This window comes from Sinocyclocheilus anshuiensis, unplaced genomic scaffold, assembly GCF_001515605.1.
Source record: "Sinocyclocheilus anshuiensis isolate Anshui unplaced genomic scaffold, SAMN03320099.WGS_v1.1 scaffold1810, whole genome shotgun sequence".
NCBI lineage: Eukaryota > Metazoa > Chordata > Actinopteri > Cypriniformes > Cyprinidae > Sinocyclocheilus > Sinocyclocheilus anshuiensis.
In genome coordinates, this window is record NW_015547669.1 from 981,621 (window position 1) to 1,001,234 (window position 19,614).

Here is a 19,614-nt window from a genome sequence, read left to right on the forward strand (position 1 = left end):
AAACGGCTCGTTCTAACACGCCCCCACATATCTACCTCACTATGTGGGAAGATTTGCATAACGCCGCCCAAATGTTCACGCAAAGAAAGAAGGCGTAACTTTTATTCTCGCTGTAGTATTGTTGACGCTGCAGCCATGTCATGAAGACACTGTGTGCTTCGTTGTGAAAGCGAAACTACTTTGTTTGGTCTTCCCTTTTTAGCAGCATCATATGACCCCTTTAAAAGATGAAATGAGACTAAAACAGGACACCTGGTTACATTTTAGCTGACATTGCAATGAACTGTTTTTGGAATGATTATTATTTCATTTTACTGTAAATATTCTGCTGAGACTTTCTATATATTTTAGTATAATTACTGCAGAAATGCATTAAGTTTGTCATTGTTTTGAATGTGTTTTAATCAGTTTTTAAAACAGTGTCTTAATGTGATAAATGGGTTGCAAATATGTGGTGTGTGTGCGTGTGCGTGTGTGTGTGTGTGTGTGTGTGTGTGTGTGGAGAGTGAAGGGGTTTGGATTTGGGTCATAGATTTCATTTATGGATTTAAGGAGATGAGGACATTGTATGCTGTAGCAATTAAAAATGATCACAGTTTAGTCCACACAGACTAATGTTGTGCTCACTGTCTGAAGAGTTTTGAAAGTGACCTAAGGTTCGAGAAAGGATTCCTAAATGTTCAAAAAATTGTACCTTCTGGGGTACAAAAGCTTGTCACTTCGGTGGCCTCTTTAGAGGGACAACTTTGTATCTTGTTTACCCCTTATTTACAATTATGTACCTTACAGGTATTACTTCTCTGAGGTAACCCTCAATATGCACATTTTAGGGTTCAATAAGGTACAAAGTTCTCTGCTGTTTTATCAAGGGCGACTTCGAAGCTTGTTGTAGACTCGTGTGATTAAGCTTTATATAATTTAGCATTCCTATTCCATCTTTCTTATGACTGCTATAGGTAAACAGCAGAATTTCTGTTTCAGAATGACTGATTTCAAACAGGACTTCAGTTTTGGGACAAGCTGCAGGAGAGATTCAGCCGTCTGACTCCATTCACCCAGAACAAATGGTGACAGTGACCTACGCTGAGAGCCAATATGATGGTGTGAGAGTCTGTGGCATCATGTGGGGTTTGAGGAGAAGGATTTGTCGCTAATACAGAGACAATTTCACTGTGACAGACAAAGCAATCAGAGTGTAACTATTTTAAGTATCTTTCTAGCCTTTAAATTGTTTATTCTTAAAAGTATATTTAAAAAAAACTACTAGCAGATGATATAATATTAATAATAATTTAAAAGGCCACTTAAGTGACTTGAAGACAGGCAATTTCATGATTGTTTCTTAACACATTTAAGTAGACTTTGTGCAATTTGTAATAATAAAAAATAACATTTTACTTTAAAGTAAATTTTACATTTAAATCATAATCTTATGTTAAAGTACACTTATTTTGACACATAAATTACGATTTGTATGACGGTTTATGATTTTTACTGTAGCGTGTTATTCAATATTACGTTAAAAATTAAGATTTAAATGTACTAAATTGCAACTTAATCATTACAAAGGTTTAATTACAAATATATTTAAAAACATGACATACAAGTTTTAATAGAAATGATAGTAAAGTATACACTTTACCATAAATGCTTGTCAGTACATACAGCAGTACTTTAACCATATTTCAAAGACAATAGAAGTAATTATAAAATTACATTTAAAGATGCATTTAAGTCCTACTTGAGTTCATTCGTTTAAGTTCAACTTGCATTTAATATAAATTTAAACTATAATACATTTTATTTAATTGCATTTAGCATGCAATTATATGTCTAAAAACATGTAGGTTGCACTTAAGTATTCTTTTTCACTTGGAAGGAATGGAAAGATTTTCACCTTCTTCTGCTTCCTCAGAGGCCACTGATCATCCTGCTCCCAGGCTGAAATTATGTGTGGGAACGTGTATATTTCTGATGGAAATGACTGGATATATTGCAGTAACAACACCTAAGAATTTTCCATTGTGTGGTCCAACTCCCGCTTTCCCAACATGCCTGCAGTTTAAGAGAGAACTTTCCAGTTTAATCTGAAACATCCCGATTATGACAGCCAGCACAGCTTGGGTGTTGAAGTCAAATAAAATCCTAATTACATTGCTTGCAAGGCCAAGAATTTACAGTTAGCACCAGGGATTAATATAAGTCGTCAGCAGGGGCTTAATGAGGGATGTTTGCTGCCTCATATCGCAGTTTTGGCAGAACCGATTCATGTCACTCTCCAAGCCAAGCCAGTACAAGTGGCCCCTGAAACGACCGAACGTCATTTTTATCCTCAAATGACCTGCTATGGGAGGCAAATGATCCAGTTTTATTACAGTCTCTGCTTTAGAGTTCGGTACCACCAACAGTTCTTGGATACAGAGCCAACATGTTGCTTCCTTGTCGAAGGCTTTCCAGTGTATGCTCCCATCCAGGAGGTGGATCTTGATAAAAAATAACATCTCACTCTAGCTATGTTTCTGTAAACTGCAAAAAATGTACCAATACATACAATACACTGCAATTACCAACTGAAGTGAAACACTAGTGGCAGTAAAATACCAACAACTTTTATTCTTTTTCACACAAATTATGATTACTTGGGAAGATTATTGATTAATAAAGACTTATTTTCATGTGGTTCCTTGCAAAATACCATGTTATGTAACCTAAAAACACTTACCATAGTGCATGAGTTGTAAACTAAAACAATTTGACGTTTGCATCACATAACCAGCTCCATATGTTTGGCTTTTCTGGTGTAGTAAACTTGCTCGATTGCGCACCCGGTACAGCATTAAACTTGAGACACAAAGCACTCGGGTATAAGTCCTGTGAAACACAAATCACGATTAAAGACCTCAAAGACTGTAGAAGCCAGATTAAATGGGATGCTTGATTCAGCAGTGTGTATTTACCTCATGAGGGTTTGTGAAGCTTTTAGCGCACCTCTCAGGACATTTCCGAACTGCCGCGATATAAACAACAACCAGTGTATTAAAATGTTTAACTGTTTGAAGAAAACTATTTAGTGAAAGACATTTTGCTTTAAACCAGCTGTGAAATGTGCTACAAGGAACGCAATATCATTTTGCAACCCTCATGCATGCTTTTTCATGACGCTGTGCTGTTTAATAAACCTGCATCTGCAATGAAGAAAAAAAATTATATCGCTTATAGCACCTCTTGTGGACGTGTCATCTGTAAAATGCAGTGAAATAGACCTAGAGCAATGTATTTCAGTTCCTGCACTAATATAGCCAGGGTCACGTATTTCCAATGAGCCTGTGTTTCAGAGACATGGGGCTTGTTTCATTTACAGTCTGTTTATGTGGCTTTCCGAAGCACAGCAGAGGTGAGTTTAACTGAAGAGGTGTTTTTATAGGCCCTAAAGGGACTGTGATGCATTTAACTTTAATTTCCATCAGCGGCATTGTGACTTAGTTTGATTTGATCAGAATGTCACAACTGGTACAGAGAGGAGACGCTAATCCTGTAAAACTATGAGCGCAAGGGACTTGCTCTTCTGCAGGTGTTTCAGCGCCACAGTTCTCAGTGTGTTTGAGGGCAAATTTGTACGCAGACGTGATATAAATCTGACAAAACCTCCTTTTGGGTATATCCTCATTTGTAAAAACGGTATATTAACATGAGTTAACAACTTGTGTTAACATCTTGGACTGTTTTGGCTTGTAAACTGTGCTTGATCTGTGCAGATTTCTCCTGATTCAGACCACTTTTTCACTGGAGGAAGCGTTATTATGAACTTGTGTTTTAAAGTTAAAAAGATCTTAATGATGGACTTGTTTCTTACAAACACACAGTTTCACAAGACGTTAACTGATGGACTGGAGTGCTGTGGATTATTGTTATGTTTTTATCAGCTGTTTGGACTCTCATTCTGACGGCACCCATTCACTGCAGAGCATCCATTGTTGAGACACTGATGCAGTGCTACATTTCTCCAAATCTGATGAAGAAACAAACTCACCCTAATCTTGGATTTTCTGAGAGTGAAGACATTTTCAACAAATTTTCATTTCATTTCACCTATTTCTTTAAACTTCACCAATTATTTTGTTTCTATGACTTTCTAAAAGAGGAAAAATATTGAGCAAATAAGATGTTTTTGATCTGTTATTTTAGAGAACAAAACACTATTACAAAACACTAATAATGAAAATGTAAAATTGAACACAATGTGTTATCTTGTGCATTGCAAACAGCCAAGGAATATTTGCTGAACAGGATGAGTTCCTGTCTGAGTCTGTGCACGCAGCGCGGTTATTCATGCAGTCAAGCTATACTCTGATTTGATTTCCAATGTAGAGGCAGTGCACCTAATTAGTTGATATTCCCTCTACATCCTAATTAGTCTTCCTGACACTGGAATTAAAAACAGGAGAGTTATGTCCAATATAAAGTCTTTGATGAATGGTCCTGCTGGTTTTCTTGGACTTTACGTGCAGGTCACATCTGCTAACGTGCTCACTGCAGGAATAAACAGCAGGGTCAACAGTCTGACGCCATCAAAGCATCCTATGATAATCTGGGATTCAAAATCTAATTTAAACTTGTGGCCAGTGGCAGAAACTGCTTGGACTGTGCAATATCTTTCTTTAAGACTGGAAATAAGTCAGTTAAATAAAAATGTAGATTGGCATAATTTGAAAATGTAAAACTGATGCTCCTTGTATAGTATTTTGCTAGCTTCAAGTTTTGCTCATTGGTCTCTTTTTGCCTTATAAATACCCTTTTGTACTTTTGGGAAAATTTGTGCTACTATTTTAGTGCATTTCTATATTTATACTGTTTTTATATTGTTTGGAAAATGCAAAAACATTTTTTATGTTTCACGTATTGTTTTATTTGCTTTCATCAAGCCACTAAATGCATGTGAAAGATGTATACAGATGTATATATAGAGTCCAATTTCATCACTTTCAGAATCTGTGGTTTTATTGTTATTACTCTGAAAAATAGACTATTTAAATATGTATTCATATAGATCGGTTTAAAACATAACAACATAAATACAGACAAAATAAAACATTATATATGAAATAAAAAATTGTACAAAAATAAAACCATGTATATCTATACAGGCTAAACTACAGTTTTATTTAACAAATACTGTAGTTTTATTAAAAAAACATATAGTTATAAGCCTATTGTTTTTACTCTGGGATCACACTGGGTAAATTATTTTACCAAACGTGAACATGGGAAACACAGATTTCATTATATATGACACATAAACACTCTTTAAGTGAACTCTTGGTGACCCGAGTCTGATGGAGCAGAAGCGGGAGAGGAGAGAGGGACAGGTATGTCTGCAATCTTTGCCCAGTGGAATGTGAAAGCAGTGTGGATTGTTCTTTCCCTGCTGCAAGCTGCTGCAATGACAACTTTCCCATGTGACAACTAGCCCCGGTTATATACTGACTATATGATTTTCTGTGTCTGGTAATAAAATATTTCTGAACCAAGCAGGCTCTCTTATCTATTCCAGAGCAGTTTTCTTCAGATGTTTGTGAGGTTTACAGGGGTTCAGTGGTCGCGGCAGCCACGGAGCGGCGCAGTGTGTGTGTGTGTGTGTGTGTGTGTGTGTGTTTGGGGCGGCTCCAGTTTCAAACACAGCGCCCATCTTTAACACAACACAACCGGACAAGCTCCGTCCCGTAGCGAGATACCGCCGTTCATGTAAGTTATTCTCAACAAAACTCGTTATTCTCCGCGAATAACCGTGTGTGACTGGCGCGGCGCGGCGGGCTTTGATCTGGTCGGCTTGAGATACATTGTAACAAACGCGCTTTTGTTGGAACGAAACAGTGTCGCTCGCGCATCATCGATTCTTTGATGAAAGCCGCCGTGCGTGCGTCGTTGTTTTAATGCCGTTTCCCGCACTTTATTTGCTCCGTTTGGTCAACTTTTCCCGTCGTTCGTCGCGCCAGCAGCCTGTTGCTTCATCCGTGCTCGGTACGAAAAGCGGATTTTATTCCCGACAGGCCTGCGGATACAAAGAGATCAGCGAGTAACGGGACACGCGTTATCTGACACACTGTCCCAAGACAGACACGTTTATCTGCCAATTTTTGATTCTGTCGCTATATGAAGGTCCCATTACAGCTATTTTTTTTTCTATTTTTGAAGCATTTAATGTGTTTTTTTTTTTTTTTTTCTTTGTGCTAGACGCATTTTTCAAAAAAGAAATGCATCACAAAATAATGATTACCTTTTTAAAAACGGCGACGGTCTAAACAAAGAGTGAAATAAACAGCGCGTTTCAGATACTCAACTATTGTAGATCAATTTGTCCCTCAGCTGTGACATCATTTCCACCAGCAGCAGCAGTTGTGTCCCTAAAGTTAGTGTACTTGCTTGGTTACCAAGGAGACGAGTATGCGAGGAGACGTGACGAAAATCATTAACAATCAAACTACCAAATTATTAAAATATTATTTCATTACGTGTGCTTAGACATAAATGCGAGTTATTAAATTAGTCTCAGTAAGACAAAGCAGCGAGCCATTTTATTACAATTTGTTTCCAATAAATATTTTTTTAACGCAAAATAACGTTAGATGTAGGCTACAGTGTAAGAAATGAAGTAAAACTAAATATTCTAATTTACAAGGAAGTAGCCTCCTATTTCAGTCTTTCTACATCAAAATTGCATGTTTAATTCAATGGTGTGTGCGGTTTCTTTGTAAGTATGTGAAATGTACGTGCAATTTCTGAGTGAAAATAGTTTCAAAGTAAATCCTTTTTTCTCTAGTAAAAATAGCATTGCAAAAATATGACAAAATGACACAATTCTGGTGTGCTGCATGTGTTTGGACATTGTTAGTAGACCAGCTGAACTAGTGAGAAAAGGTGTGTTTTGAGGGACTTAAGGGCCAAAAAAAAAACACATAAAATGAGACGTCAGACCCGTTTCTGTGCTTCAGTCTTTATTTGTGAGCCCAGTTATTTTGCAGTAACTTCAGGCCGGGAGTTTCTTTACCTTATATATCTTTTCTTAATCTGAAATTGTGTGACCCAAATAATGCGTACTTGAAACAATCTGGCAACCATTTTCAATGTTTCAACAGCTGCTGTGGATCAGAATCTCTTTATAACATGCCAGCTACATCTGTGTGACATCAAATAGTGATATTTCATTCATTACTTCATCACCCTGTAATTGCAGAGTAATAAACACTATTTAACTAACTTATCTTTGATATATGTTGTGTCTTTGTTGCAGAAATGGCATGTGCATCTGTTTGAAATGACTTTTTGTTTGGTCGTGGCTGCATGTTGTTTTACTCGTGTAGTGTGTAGGAGGGAAAAGACTTGATCTTCTCCTGTAGCGTGTCTCCGTCACGTTAATTAAAACTGCATGATGGGAGGGAGGAAGAAGTTAATCCTCACGTAAGAGCATTAGTCCATATGACCACAGCAGCGAGGCTAACGTATAGACGGCATTTAGCCGAGGGGTTAGTGATACTGACGGTTATTGCTATTCTAATGCAGTGGTTTTGCTTCAGTATTGAGATTTGGTGATCCAGCTATTCTGTTCCTAAATGTTTATGATGCAAAAGTTGACAAATTGTTTCCTACAATCAAATGTTGAAATGTATTAGTGTTACCATAAAATGCATAGTGGAAATCCTCAATTTTGGTTTCTAAATTTCGATGGTTTGATGCTCTTGGTACCCAATAAAGGACGAAACAAAAAATAGTAAGCCATGCTCATCCTGTATTTAACATAGTCTGGGATTTTTTTCTTCTTCTTCTTCTTCATTTATTAACATTTCTGTTCAAAATTTTGGGGTTGGTATGATTTTTTTAAATGTGTTTTAAAAAATCTTCTGCTCACTAAGGATACATGTATTCAAGGGCAGGCTTTAAGATGGTTTAGATCCTACCTGTCCGATCACTACCACTTTGTTCATTTAAATAGGGAGTCATCTCAGTTATCACCAGTAAAATATGGAGTGCCACAAGGATCTGTCTTAGGTCCTCTGCTATTTTCTATTTAAAATAACTGTTTCTATGTGAATATCTGTTCAAATGTAATTTATTTCTGTGATCAAAGCTGTATTTTCAGCATCATTACTCCAGTCTTCAGTGTCACATGATCTTCAGAAATCATTCTAATATGCTGATTTGTTGCTCGAGAAACATTTATGATTATTATCAATGTTGGAAACAGTTGTGCTGACAAATATTTTTGTGGAAACTGATACTTTTTACTTTTCAGGATTCTTTGATGAATAGAAAATTCAAAAGCATTTATTTGGAATAGAAATCTTTTGTAACATTATAAATGTCTTGACTGTGTTACCCTTATCAGAAACAGTCAAACATCTAGACGCTGTCCAGACTGCTGATAGGGCAAGAATTTCGTCTCTGGCTGACCTCTGATAGGAAATAACGCACACTGGACTGTTTTACGTCAGCACTGCTTCTTCGGTAAATCTCATCCTCCTCTCATTGTAGTCAGTGATGATAAAAAACTACTACAATGGCAGCTATTCACTGCAGACCTGTCGCTTACAGGCGTCTCTAAAGAAACCAGAGCCAGTCTCTGTGTCCCATCATCATGGGAACCACGGGGTGGTCAGAAATCTGAGGGTGCAAAAATAAATCAAAATATTGAGAAAATCATCTTTAAAGTTGTCCAAATGAAGTATTTAGCTATGCATATTACTAATCAAAAATTAAGTTTTGGTATATTTACGGTAGGAAATTTACAAAATATCTTCATGGAACATGATCTTTATTTAATATCCTAATGATTTTTGGCATAACAGCAAAATGTATAATTTTGACCCATACAATGTATTGTTGGCTATTGCTACAAATAGGCTATACCTGTGCTACTTATGACTGCTTTTATGCTCCAGGGTCACAAATCCTCTGAGTCAAGTGAAATTATAAAGAAATAGTTCATCCATAATGAAAGTTGTCATTGTTTACTCACTTTTGAAAGTTGTTATGTTACTCCCGACAATAGCTTTATTTAGGAAACATACTGAAATTTTAAGTTCCTCCACTAAAGCTCTCAAGCCTTATTCTGCTTTCTGCAAATACAAACTGGTGCTCTACATTCATTTATTTTATTTCTGATTTATTTCAATCACCAAAATCGATTTGTAATAGTTTTAGTTGACAGCAACAACATTGCACAGCATTGTATGTACGAATTGGTACTGTTCTGTATTTACAAACAATAAAATGAATGTCATGTCCTTGTCCCTTTAGTCAAATGCACTTGTAACAGCTAAACTTTGTTGATTTCAGGCATGACGTGAAGTCTAGGTGATGAGGAAAGACAACAAGAGAGAGGAAGGACACACAAGATGATCGAAGCAATGGGTAAGTTCATTTATTTTTGCATTTCTGTGGAAATATGGCCTCTGATGTCTGATTGGTCTGCACAGGATTGTGGGTAATTGACCGTCCGCAGGGAGCTTGATTGACAGGCGATCTGACCAATCAGAATGCAGATATTATGTGCCGCCGCTGCTATCCGCCATCTTGCCCGACAGCTACTGAAACTTTTTCAATATAACTAAATGTAAAAATGTGCGCAGGGTTAAGCTGTGCTGTTGTTGGCTGCCACAGTAACGGTCATAAGCTAAAGGAATTCCTTTAAAGTACTTGTTCTGCGTACCAGAAACCCTGTCATGTCCGGCTCTGAATGCATGGCTTGCAGCGCTTAAGTTAAAATACTGAGTGTGAAATAATAAAATGATATGTTAAAACGTGTGCTCTTATCATTCTGTGGCCATTCTTGTTGTGCCAAGTGCCATAAGATCAGAGTGAATGAGCTGAATCTCACAAAACATGTCAGGAGCATTTCAGAGCAATATTCAACTCTAAAATCAAAAGACGAAACTGTATTTGTGAGGCTGCATATCCTTTATACAAAATGTAATTTAAATAACTATAATTCTTAAATAATAATAATAATTTGATTTTGGAGTGAAATATGAGCTTGGCAAGTTCTTGACATGTTTTGTCAGATAATCCCATGTAGTCCTTTGTTTGTTTGTTTGTTTTTTTATAAAATTTGCTTGTAACATTTATGCATTTTACATTTTTGCATTTAGCAGATACTTTTATCAAAAGCAGCTTGTTCTAACAGAGTGAACGTTTTGGAAAGTTCAGCCATTATTTAACCAGAAAATAAAAACAAGCAAAAGCATAGTAATTAGAAATTATAATAATAATAATAATAATAATATTAATAATGTAATTGGACTGAAATATGACCTGGACAGGTTCTTGGCATGTTTTGATAAATCCATGTCATTCTTTAAGAGAACAGATTTTAATTTTATGTAGAAATATAAAAGTTTTATTTGTAGAAAAGTAGTCATTAAGTGTGTTGCTGGTTAAATGTATATCCAATATTTATTTATTTATTTAGTTCTAATCATAATTCACTACCGTACTGCAGACCAAAACTCCAGCTCTTTACATCCTGGAGATTTGAGTTAGAATTCACTGCCAATCAGAAGTTTAGGGTCGGTAAATTTTTATCATTTTAAAGAAACTGATCGTTTTAAATTGATCAAAAGTGACAGTAAAGAGATTTCTGAATGATCATGTGACACCGAAGAGTTATGATGCTGAAAATTCAGCTTTGATCACAGGAATAAATTATATTTTAACATATAATCAAATAGAAAACAGTTATTTTAAATTGTAATAATATTTCACAACATTACTATTTTTTACAGTATTTTTAATCAAAATCTTATTATAACCCCAAACTTTTGCGCACACATAAAGCTGATCTTAGTTTTGCGTCTGCCACTGGCCAAACAACTCAAGCTTCTCTGTAAAGTGCTGGAGTTACTTTCCATGCCACTGATGTGTCCAAAAGCCATGTACGGCAGAAAGGAAAAGTGTGTGACTCTGTGTGAGAGTTTGCTTGCTCTTGCTGCTTGTTGTGGAGTTGTTTACAGTCAGTGGTTTCTGAAGAGCTGCACACACTCCACACACACTGCTTTAGTCACACTCTGTGAGAATGGAAATGACCTAGACTTCTGCACACAAACCTGGAGGCTCGAGCAGCTCCCTATGGCAGGATTCTGGGGCTTATCCAGGCGTTCGCCAGGCATGGCTGCACAAACCTCACACAACAGCTCAGTCACCCTCACATACACACTGCATACCTGCTGGCGGCTCATATATGAGAAATAAGTTGCTTATTACATGTACGTATTTAGCAGATGCTTTTATCCAAAGCAGCTCATTCCACCAGAGAGGAGCAGAGAGAGTGAAGGTTCTGGAAAGCCACTTTGTGCCTCATTGTGAAGGAATAAAAAAGTGCCGATAGCTGACAGGAGAGCGCTATTTATGTTTCATTCTCTCAGCCTTATTTGAGCAGGAGAATAAAAACTCTTGAGACTTCAAATCTCTTTTACAAGAGTATGCTGGCCAAGATAGGCAGCAGCACTTGTCTTGTATATGCACAAAATAAGACACAATACATAAAAATAAAAATAAAAACTCAAACAGTGGCTATAATTATCATAAAATATGCAGTCAGAAATATTTCGGAAATTAGCAAATGCTGTAATAAAGACCTGTGTTGCGTTTCCCACAGCATAAGCCTAAGGAGATCATAGAAAATATTGGCATGATCTAAAATATTTAGGCCTAAAGGTATTCGAATTGCATATAAAATATCTGTCCATTGCAGATTTAACATAAACAAACTTAATGGGAGTCATACATAAATTAAACCAGTCAGGAAAACAGGTACGAAACAGGCCAGATTTGTATTTAAATAATCATATTTTTAAAAATGTATTTATTTAAATAGCTTAGAATCAGCAAAAATCTATGAAAGCCTGTTTTTTCTTCTTCTCTGAATTATGTGATATGAAATCGCAGTTGCGTGTTATAAAGTCAGAATTACGAGAAATAAACACAATTGTAAGAAAATAGTCTGTCTTTTTTCCCTCAAAAAATCAGAACTGTGAGATAAAAAGTCACATTTACATTGTTTTATTTTTTATTCAGTGATAGAAACAGCTTCCATAAAAATCTGTTCATCGTCAAAGAAATTAAATTTATTAAGATATAAAATATGTCTATATAAATATAAGATATGACCAGCTGTGGAACAGGCTATATTTAATTAGTTAAAATGTATGCGATTGAAACAAATCAGATTTATTGATGATAAATATATAAAGCTGGTTATTGTGCATTTAAACCTTCAGTTTATTAGTACTAATACAGAAATCTGACATATTAATGTATGACTGATAAATATGCATCACCGTATGTTTGTTAGTTTATGTTAAAACCGTTTGATCCAAATGGATGCAAATTCTACATGTAATTCAAATACATAAATGTTAAATTTAAGCCAAAATATTTATTTGAGTGTACATGGGCGTACAATATTGTGAAACGCAGCCCAGATCTCTTAAATTAGTGCACAACAGTCAAAGATCATATCATATTATGTGGGTTATAGCCTAATTAATAAGCTCTACCCTATAAATTGTCCTATGTGCAAGTTTTTTCCCAGCTTTCGCTGTGAATTATTGACTCTCTTGCTCTTGTTCAGTGAGAGGAATGTGTACTCTAGCATTCATACCCATGAGGCATCAGACTGTGCGATTAGAAGACAAAGCACCTCCTCACGGCAATGAAATCCTCCACAGAAAACACTCCACGCCGCTCTGAAGATGAACGGATGCGAATCCACTCTTCCCTCAATTATTAAAATATTCCCTGAATATTTAAGCGGAATAATGTACCTGTGTGAGAAAGAAAGTGAATTATAGAAAACATTTCTACCGTAGCTCATCACAGACTGACGGATCTATCAGCACTTCTGACATGATTGTCAAACTTTAGTGAACAAACAGAAATGAAAGGCTGTCAAAGCTGGAATAGTTTCTGTGATTGGAAATCATTTCTGACGGTGGTCTCCAGAGTTTCGTTAAAGGTGTGTGTGTGTGTGGCAGATACCCAGCGCTGTCTGCAGGCGGTGGAGAGGTTACAGTCTCGCTTGAAAGAAAAGGGAGCAGATGTTCCTGCCGAGGAGAAGCTGAATCTTCTGAAGGCGGTCCTGCAGAGTCCTCTGTTTCACCAGATCCTCGCCCTGCAGAAATCAGTGCAGCATCTGAAGGAGCATGTAAGAAAAAACACAACACTGGAAAAAACACTTCTGCTTTGTTAGCCAAACAACAAACCATTTCAAACAGAGAAAAAAAGAATAATTTGATTTATTTACCCTCCATGTGACTTGAATTGGAAATTTCAAAGAATGTTCATATAAGGACAGGTGCAAAAAACACTTTAAAAGAGCGTTTAGTTTGGATCATTGTGTAAATCAATCATTTTTTTCACCTATTCTTTTCAACTAGTTTATTCCTGTTTATATTTGGACAGAGTAATTTGTTTACAAATCAAATGAAATGATTTATTCACAAATCAGACAGGGGTGCGTTTCCCAAAAGCAACTATGGTCTTAAGTTCCATTGAACTCTATTGGTAAAGACGGAACTTGCGACCATAGTTACTTTTGGGAAACGCACCCCAGATTTAAAAATAGTTCACCCAAAAATGTAAATTCTTTCATTTACTCACCCTCATGTCGTTCCAAACCTGTATGACTTATTTTCTTCTGTTGAGCACAAAAGAAGATATTTTGAAGAATGTTGGTAACCAAACAGTTGGCGGTAACCATTGACTTCCATAGTATGGAAAAAAAATACTATGGAAGTCAGTGGGTAGAAGCAACTGCTTTGAGTGAACTATCCCTGAACACGGTGACAGCATGCAACATACATGAGGTCAAAAATGTAGCATATTACTGTTTGAAATGTGTATTACATCCACTACTGTTCAAAAGTTTGGGGTCATTTCAAATAAATGCTGTTCTTTTGAAGATTTTGAATGTTGAAAGTATCATTATTAATAATTGAGCAGTAAATCAGCATCTTAGAATGATTTCTGAAAGATCATGTGACACTGAAGACTGGAGGAATGATGCTGAAAATACAGCTTTGATCACAGAAATAAATTACATTTTACAATATATTCACATAGAAAGCAGTTATTTGAAATGGCAAACATATTTACAATTTTTTACTGCATTTACTGTACTTTTGATCAAATAAATACAGCCTTGGTGAGCAGAAGAAACTTGTTTCAAAAACATTTAAAAAATCTTACCAATTCCAGCAGTGTAAATGCTTAGAAATGTAAAACTGATGTTCATTACTGGTGTAGTTAAGCAAAAGATCTAAATATATATACATATATATAAGTGAACCGTATATATAGCACAGTATGCTGCCTCGTGTCTTTGGTCATTTCAGACATGCTGTAGTCACAGCTAATCCTAAGATTTGTGTCTCAGTTAATTATTCAGTTATTTGTTTTGACAGTCTGCTTTGAATCTTTGCTCCCCTGATCTGAGCTGATTGAGATTACGTGATTATTCGAATCACAAACAATGCAAATACTGGAAAATATTCATAAGTAAGGCACAGCCCAATTATTTAGGGAGAAGCTTCACTGGTTGGGCAGATTTGGGGGTTTTGGAGCTCTGTGTGCTCATGGAGAGTTTGGCACCGGCAGCCGTTCGGTCTGAAGTATGCGAGTTATGCTGGAACAGAGGAATGGAGATTATCAAATCCCCAGCGGCCTTCCCTCTCGCTCTCTTCACTCACATACTTATGAACCGCAGAGCGGAATGCTGTTAACAGCCTGTGTGGAAGAAGGAAACCATCTAATGTCAGTCTGAAAGTTATGGACTCATATAGAACAGAGCTGATGACCCTTGTGAAAAAGAAGTGCACTTAACTGTATAGAATGTGCACTTGTAGTCTACTTCAAATCTTGAGTGTTGATTTTTATAAAACTGCACTTGCAGATAATATAATATCAATTAAATAAAAAGCCACTTAAGTGACTTAAAGATAGACACTTTCATGACTGTTTCTGAACACACTTAAGTACACTTAAGTGAGCTTTGTAATAATGTTTTACTTTCAAGTTGTATTATTTTGATGTGTTGAATAACATGTACAGTACTTGATTGTAATTTTAACTTTAGTGTTTTTGATATTTGATTTAGTATTGTTTTGATATATTATTTACAGTTAATATATTTTAAATGTACTAAATTGCAGCTTCATCAAATGTTTAATTACAGTTATATTTAAATACATGACATACAATTAATACTAGGGATGACATTAAAGTATATTTCAATTTATCATAAATGCTTGTCTGTACATTCAGCCATACTTTAACCATATTTCAAAGCCAATAGAAGTAATTATGAAATTACATATTATTAAGTCCTGCTTAAGTGGGCCAAAACCATTTTAAAGTTCAACTAATTGCATTTTAATATACATTTAAATAGTCAAGCTTATGTTTGGGGACCAATTCTCACTATCAACTAACTATTAACTATTAATTTTGCCTCAATAAATTCCTAATTTGCTGCTTATTAAAAGTTAGTAAGATAGTTGTTAAGTTTAGGTGTGGGGTCGTATAAAAAGATCTAAAATATGGTCATGCAGAATAAGCCATTAATATGTGCTTTATAAGTACTAATAAACAACCAGTATTCTAGTAATATGCATGCTAATAATCAACTGGTTAATAATGAGAATTGGTCCCTAAACTAAAGTGCTGCCTTTTTTTAAATTGCAGTTAACATGCAGTGACGTGTCTGAAAATATTACATTCAGTTCACACTTAAGTATATACTTATTTCTGTAATAAGTGCTATTTTTAACAAGTGTACTTCTTTTTCACAAGGGGAGACACAAAGAAGAAGTAGATTTTTCTATGCAGTTTCTAATAAGTTTGTTACTTAGGCAAAAGTAAACATCACGATTTCTTTAGCAAACACCTTTAATAAACTGCGAAGAGTTTCTTTCGGTCCACACTAACCTGCAGGGTTGTTTATGCCAACTGCTGCGTCTGGCTTTGTCTGTGTTGCTATAGTTACCAGAACGCAGAGAGGGAGAGACATGAGTTCATGTGTGAAGTGGAGCAGAAGTAATTTTTGAAATGTGGACGAGCCAAACTGGAGGCCTAATCCTCTTACACGGGAAGACTAACAAATACAGGCTCTCGCAGAGCTGACATAGTTTCGAGCGCGTTCAAAGCTTGTGCACGATCAGCAACCGAGCCGGGAGTCTGCGGCGCGTAATCTGAAGGGCCTCTGGGAGATGGTTATGAACATTAATGTTTACTGCAAGAGACTGAAGAGCGGCCGTTCGTGTGCAGAAGAGCCACATAAAACTTGCAGAACCTGACATAGTTTGTTAAAGGGACAGTTCACCCAAAAATTACAATTCTGTCATCATTTACTCTCCCTGGTGTTGTTCCAAACCTGTATGAGTTTCTTGCTTCTGTTAACCACAAAAAAGACATTTTGAAGAATGCTGGTAACCAAACAGTTGACGGTAGCCATTGACTTCCATAGTATGGCATAGGGATGCACAATATTGGATTTTTGCCAATATCCGATATGCCGATATTTTTCAACTCATTTTGGCCGATACCAATATATTTCCTTTTGTTTGGAAACAGCACCAAGTCTGTCCTGTGCAGGGATTATAAACAAATCATTTTTAATTTTGGTTAGTTTTTGACAAAAACTTCTCATCCGCGTCCAGCTATTTTTAGCTGTACAAAACCACTTCTTTTGTTGCTTGATATTGCAAATTGGTATGTCTTACCATATTATTTTAGTGTATTATCTTAATTATGAATACACTGATTTGTATTGCAAACAGTTTTACCATTTACTGCACGTTGTTATTCTTCTCGTTATTTCTCTAATGAACCGGAAGTCTCACCCATAGGCTTACTTCCGTGTTTAGGAATAAGGTAGATATCAAAATATTTAATTTACATGTGTCATGTTTGTGATTTTTATTCATGTAAGCTATAGCATCTGACCTTTAATTCAAAGCATACTCGGGATTTTATGACACTGATTGCTGCTTTATTAATCCGAATTACAATCAGAATCACAATCTTAATGTTATTTCTGTATGTTACTTTCATTTTATTACAAGTAAGCCAACAGCGCCCCCTAAGTAAATATAACGCCACACTGCTGACGTGATGTTATCACTATCACACCCTGAGCACATGTGAGCTATTCATTTTATCGGCAAGGCATATCGGCATAATTTTTCATTTTGGGCCGATGTTTACATTTTAAGACATTATCGGCCGATTCCGATATCGTTCCGATAATATCGTCCATCCCTAGTATGACATAAAAACTATGGACGTGAATGGTACCGTCAACTTCTTTTTTTTTTTCACAAAATAGGTGAATAAATAATAAATGACAGAGTTCTCATTTTTGGCTGAACTATTCCTTTAATAAGTCACCAACACATTAGATGTTCATGTGGGATAGACTCACAAACACTGATATAACTGATATAAGGAGTGCAGATCGGTGAAACCGAGCCGGAAAGACAATAGTTTAATAAGCAATTAAATTCAAACAAACAGCAAATGTTTTAAGGAAATGACTTAACACATTGCAATGTGAAGTGCTTGTTATTTTTCTCACAGAGAGATGCTTTTTTGGGGCACGTTTTGTCGCGGTAATTGATGTGAAATGGTTTGTACTTCATCAGGAGTGTGCGCTCGAGTCGGGGAGGGAAATAAAAAGTTAATTAAGCAGCTCCTGGATGTAATGAAAAACATGTGTGCACAGATGGCTGGGAGGACAAATTATCACCAGAAATTATCAAAACAAATTAGTTTTCCACGCTCTTTCAGGGCTATTTATATTTTTAGATGCTCAGTGAAAGAAGCTGAATGGTTGGAACACACAAAGCGAGGAGTGATTTGGGCTGTTTTTCTGTTGCTCTTTCTCTCAGACTCCATATATTAACTCTGATCTGAAGGGCAGCACTGAAGGATTCTCAGCTCAGCTCAATGGACAAACTTCATCTGAAGAGTACAAACACATCATCTGCTCCATGGCTCAGGTGACACACAATATCTATCTATCTATCTATCTATCTATCTATCTATCTATCTATCTATCTGTCTGTCTGTCTGTCTGTCTGTCTGTCTGTCTATCTGTCTGTCTGTCTGTCCGTCCGTCCGTCCGTCGTTCTATTGTTCCATCCATCCATCCATTGTTCGATCTATCATTCTATTCTATAGTATCATTCTATACTGGGGGTGTGTCCGAAGCGTGAATCCTTATAAGGCACGGAAAACAAATAACGATTCCTAACACCATGTCTACACCGGACGCGAGAGGCACGGCAAAATACTATAGAACCACTGATCTATAATAGAGATTCATTATATATAGATCAGTGTATAGAACTTATTATAATCAGTGATGCTGTCTACACTGGATGCGGCGCGGCGCAACAAATCCCCGACAGTAAACTGCTGCCACGTTCTATTTATGACGTGCTGACACAAATTCCAAATGATTTTCAACAGTCGCTTTGTCTCATCCAGTGCAGACAGACTTTAGCTGATGCGGCACGGTGCGGCGCGACACGACAACTGTTAACGGTTGCCTGTTACATTACAGTACATAAAATTTCACTTACCACATAAACAGATTAAGGAGAGATGACTGAGGACGATGTTGAATGATTTGCAGATCCTGAGCACCACTGACAAACATCTAATCTTGTAAAATGTGTGGTAAGTACTGCCCTCCATAGTATTAACAGACTATAAACAGACTTCGTGCAATCGCAAATCTCGAAAGTGAAAGTGAAACTAAAAAGTGATCGTGCATTCAAAAGCAGTTTCAATGCCAGGTATAATAGCGGCTCCCCGATGCCCGAAATATATGTAGTATAATTACCCAGCGATATAACTGCGAGGGAAACTATTGAAATATATATTTTCCTCCCATCTCGTATTTATTCCCTTTAGGGGTTTCGTATACACGTCATTTTCTTTCCGAACACGGTATTGGGATGCGGCGGATTGCGGAGGGTATGGGGGGGGGATCACGATGCCGGCTCAACACCGTGATGTCTATCAGCCATCGGCGATGGATGATGGCATCGTCTATCGGCCCAACTCTACCATCCATCCATCCATCTTTCAATCTATCATTCTATTGTTCCATCCATCCATCCATCCATCTATTGCTACATCCATCCTTCCATCGTTCGATCTATCGTCCTATTGTTCTATCCATCCATCCATCCATCCGATTCAGTTATATTCTCTATATTATCTATTTGTTTAATGTTAAAAAGATAAAATAGAGATGAAGGTATTTTTCAGTGGCATTTTTTCCTATTTCCCCCCCACTCCTGATATGGCATGGTGGGCCAAATCAAAGGGCATCAGGGGCCAACTTTGTCTCACCGGCCCTTGTTTGGGCATCTCTGATCTAGATAATTTAAATCTTTGCTAAACAATATTTAACTCTCATATGGCTCTTAAATAGTCAATAAGAAACCACACATTTAGTCATTCACTTTCTGAGCACAAATCCAAACAGCTATGTGATTATGTGACTGTATGTGATGTTGTGTGTGTGTGTGTGTGTGTGTGTGTGTGTGTGTGTGT

General features: G+C 36.6%; 1 protein-coding gene across 1 annotated transcript in view; it reads left to right on the forward strand.

Moving 5' to 3' along the window:
• Nucleotides 1-5,646: 5,646 nt before the first annotated feature.
• LOC107702712 (multiple PDZ domain protein-like) overlaps nt 5,647-19,614 on the forward strand; it is a 71,316-nt gene continuing 57,348 nt past the window's right edge. Inside the window, exons 1-4 of the mRNA XM_016505111.1 lie at nt 5,647-5,742; nt 9,331-9,405; nt 13,026-13,195; nt 17,937-18,047. Of these exons, the coding sequence (XP_016360597.1) occupies nt 9,390-9,405; nt 13,026-13,195; nt 17,937-18,047 (297 nt within the window). The 5' untranslated portion in view covers nt 5,647-5,742; nt 9,331-9,389. The remainder of the gene's footprint in view (nt 5,743-9,330; nt 9,406-13,025; nt 13,196-17,936; nt 18,048-19,614) is intronic.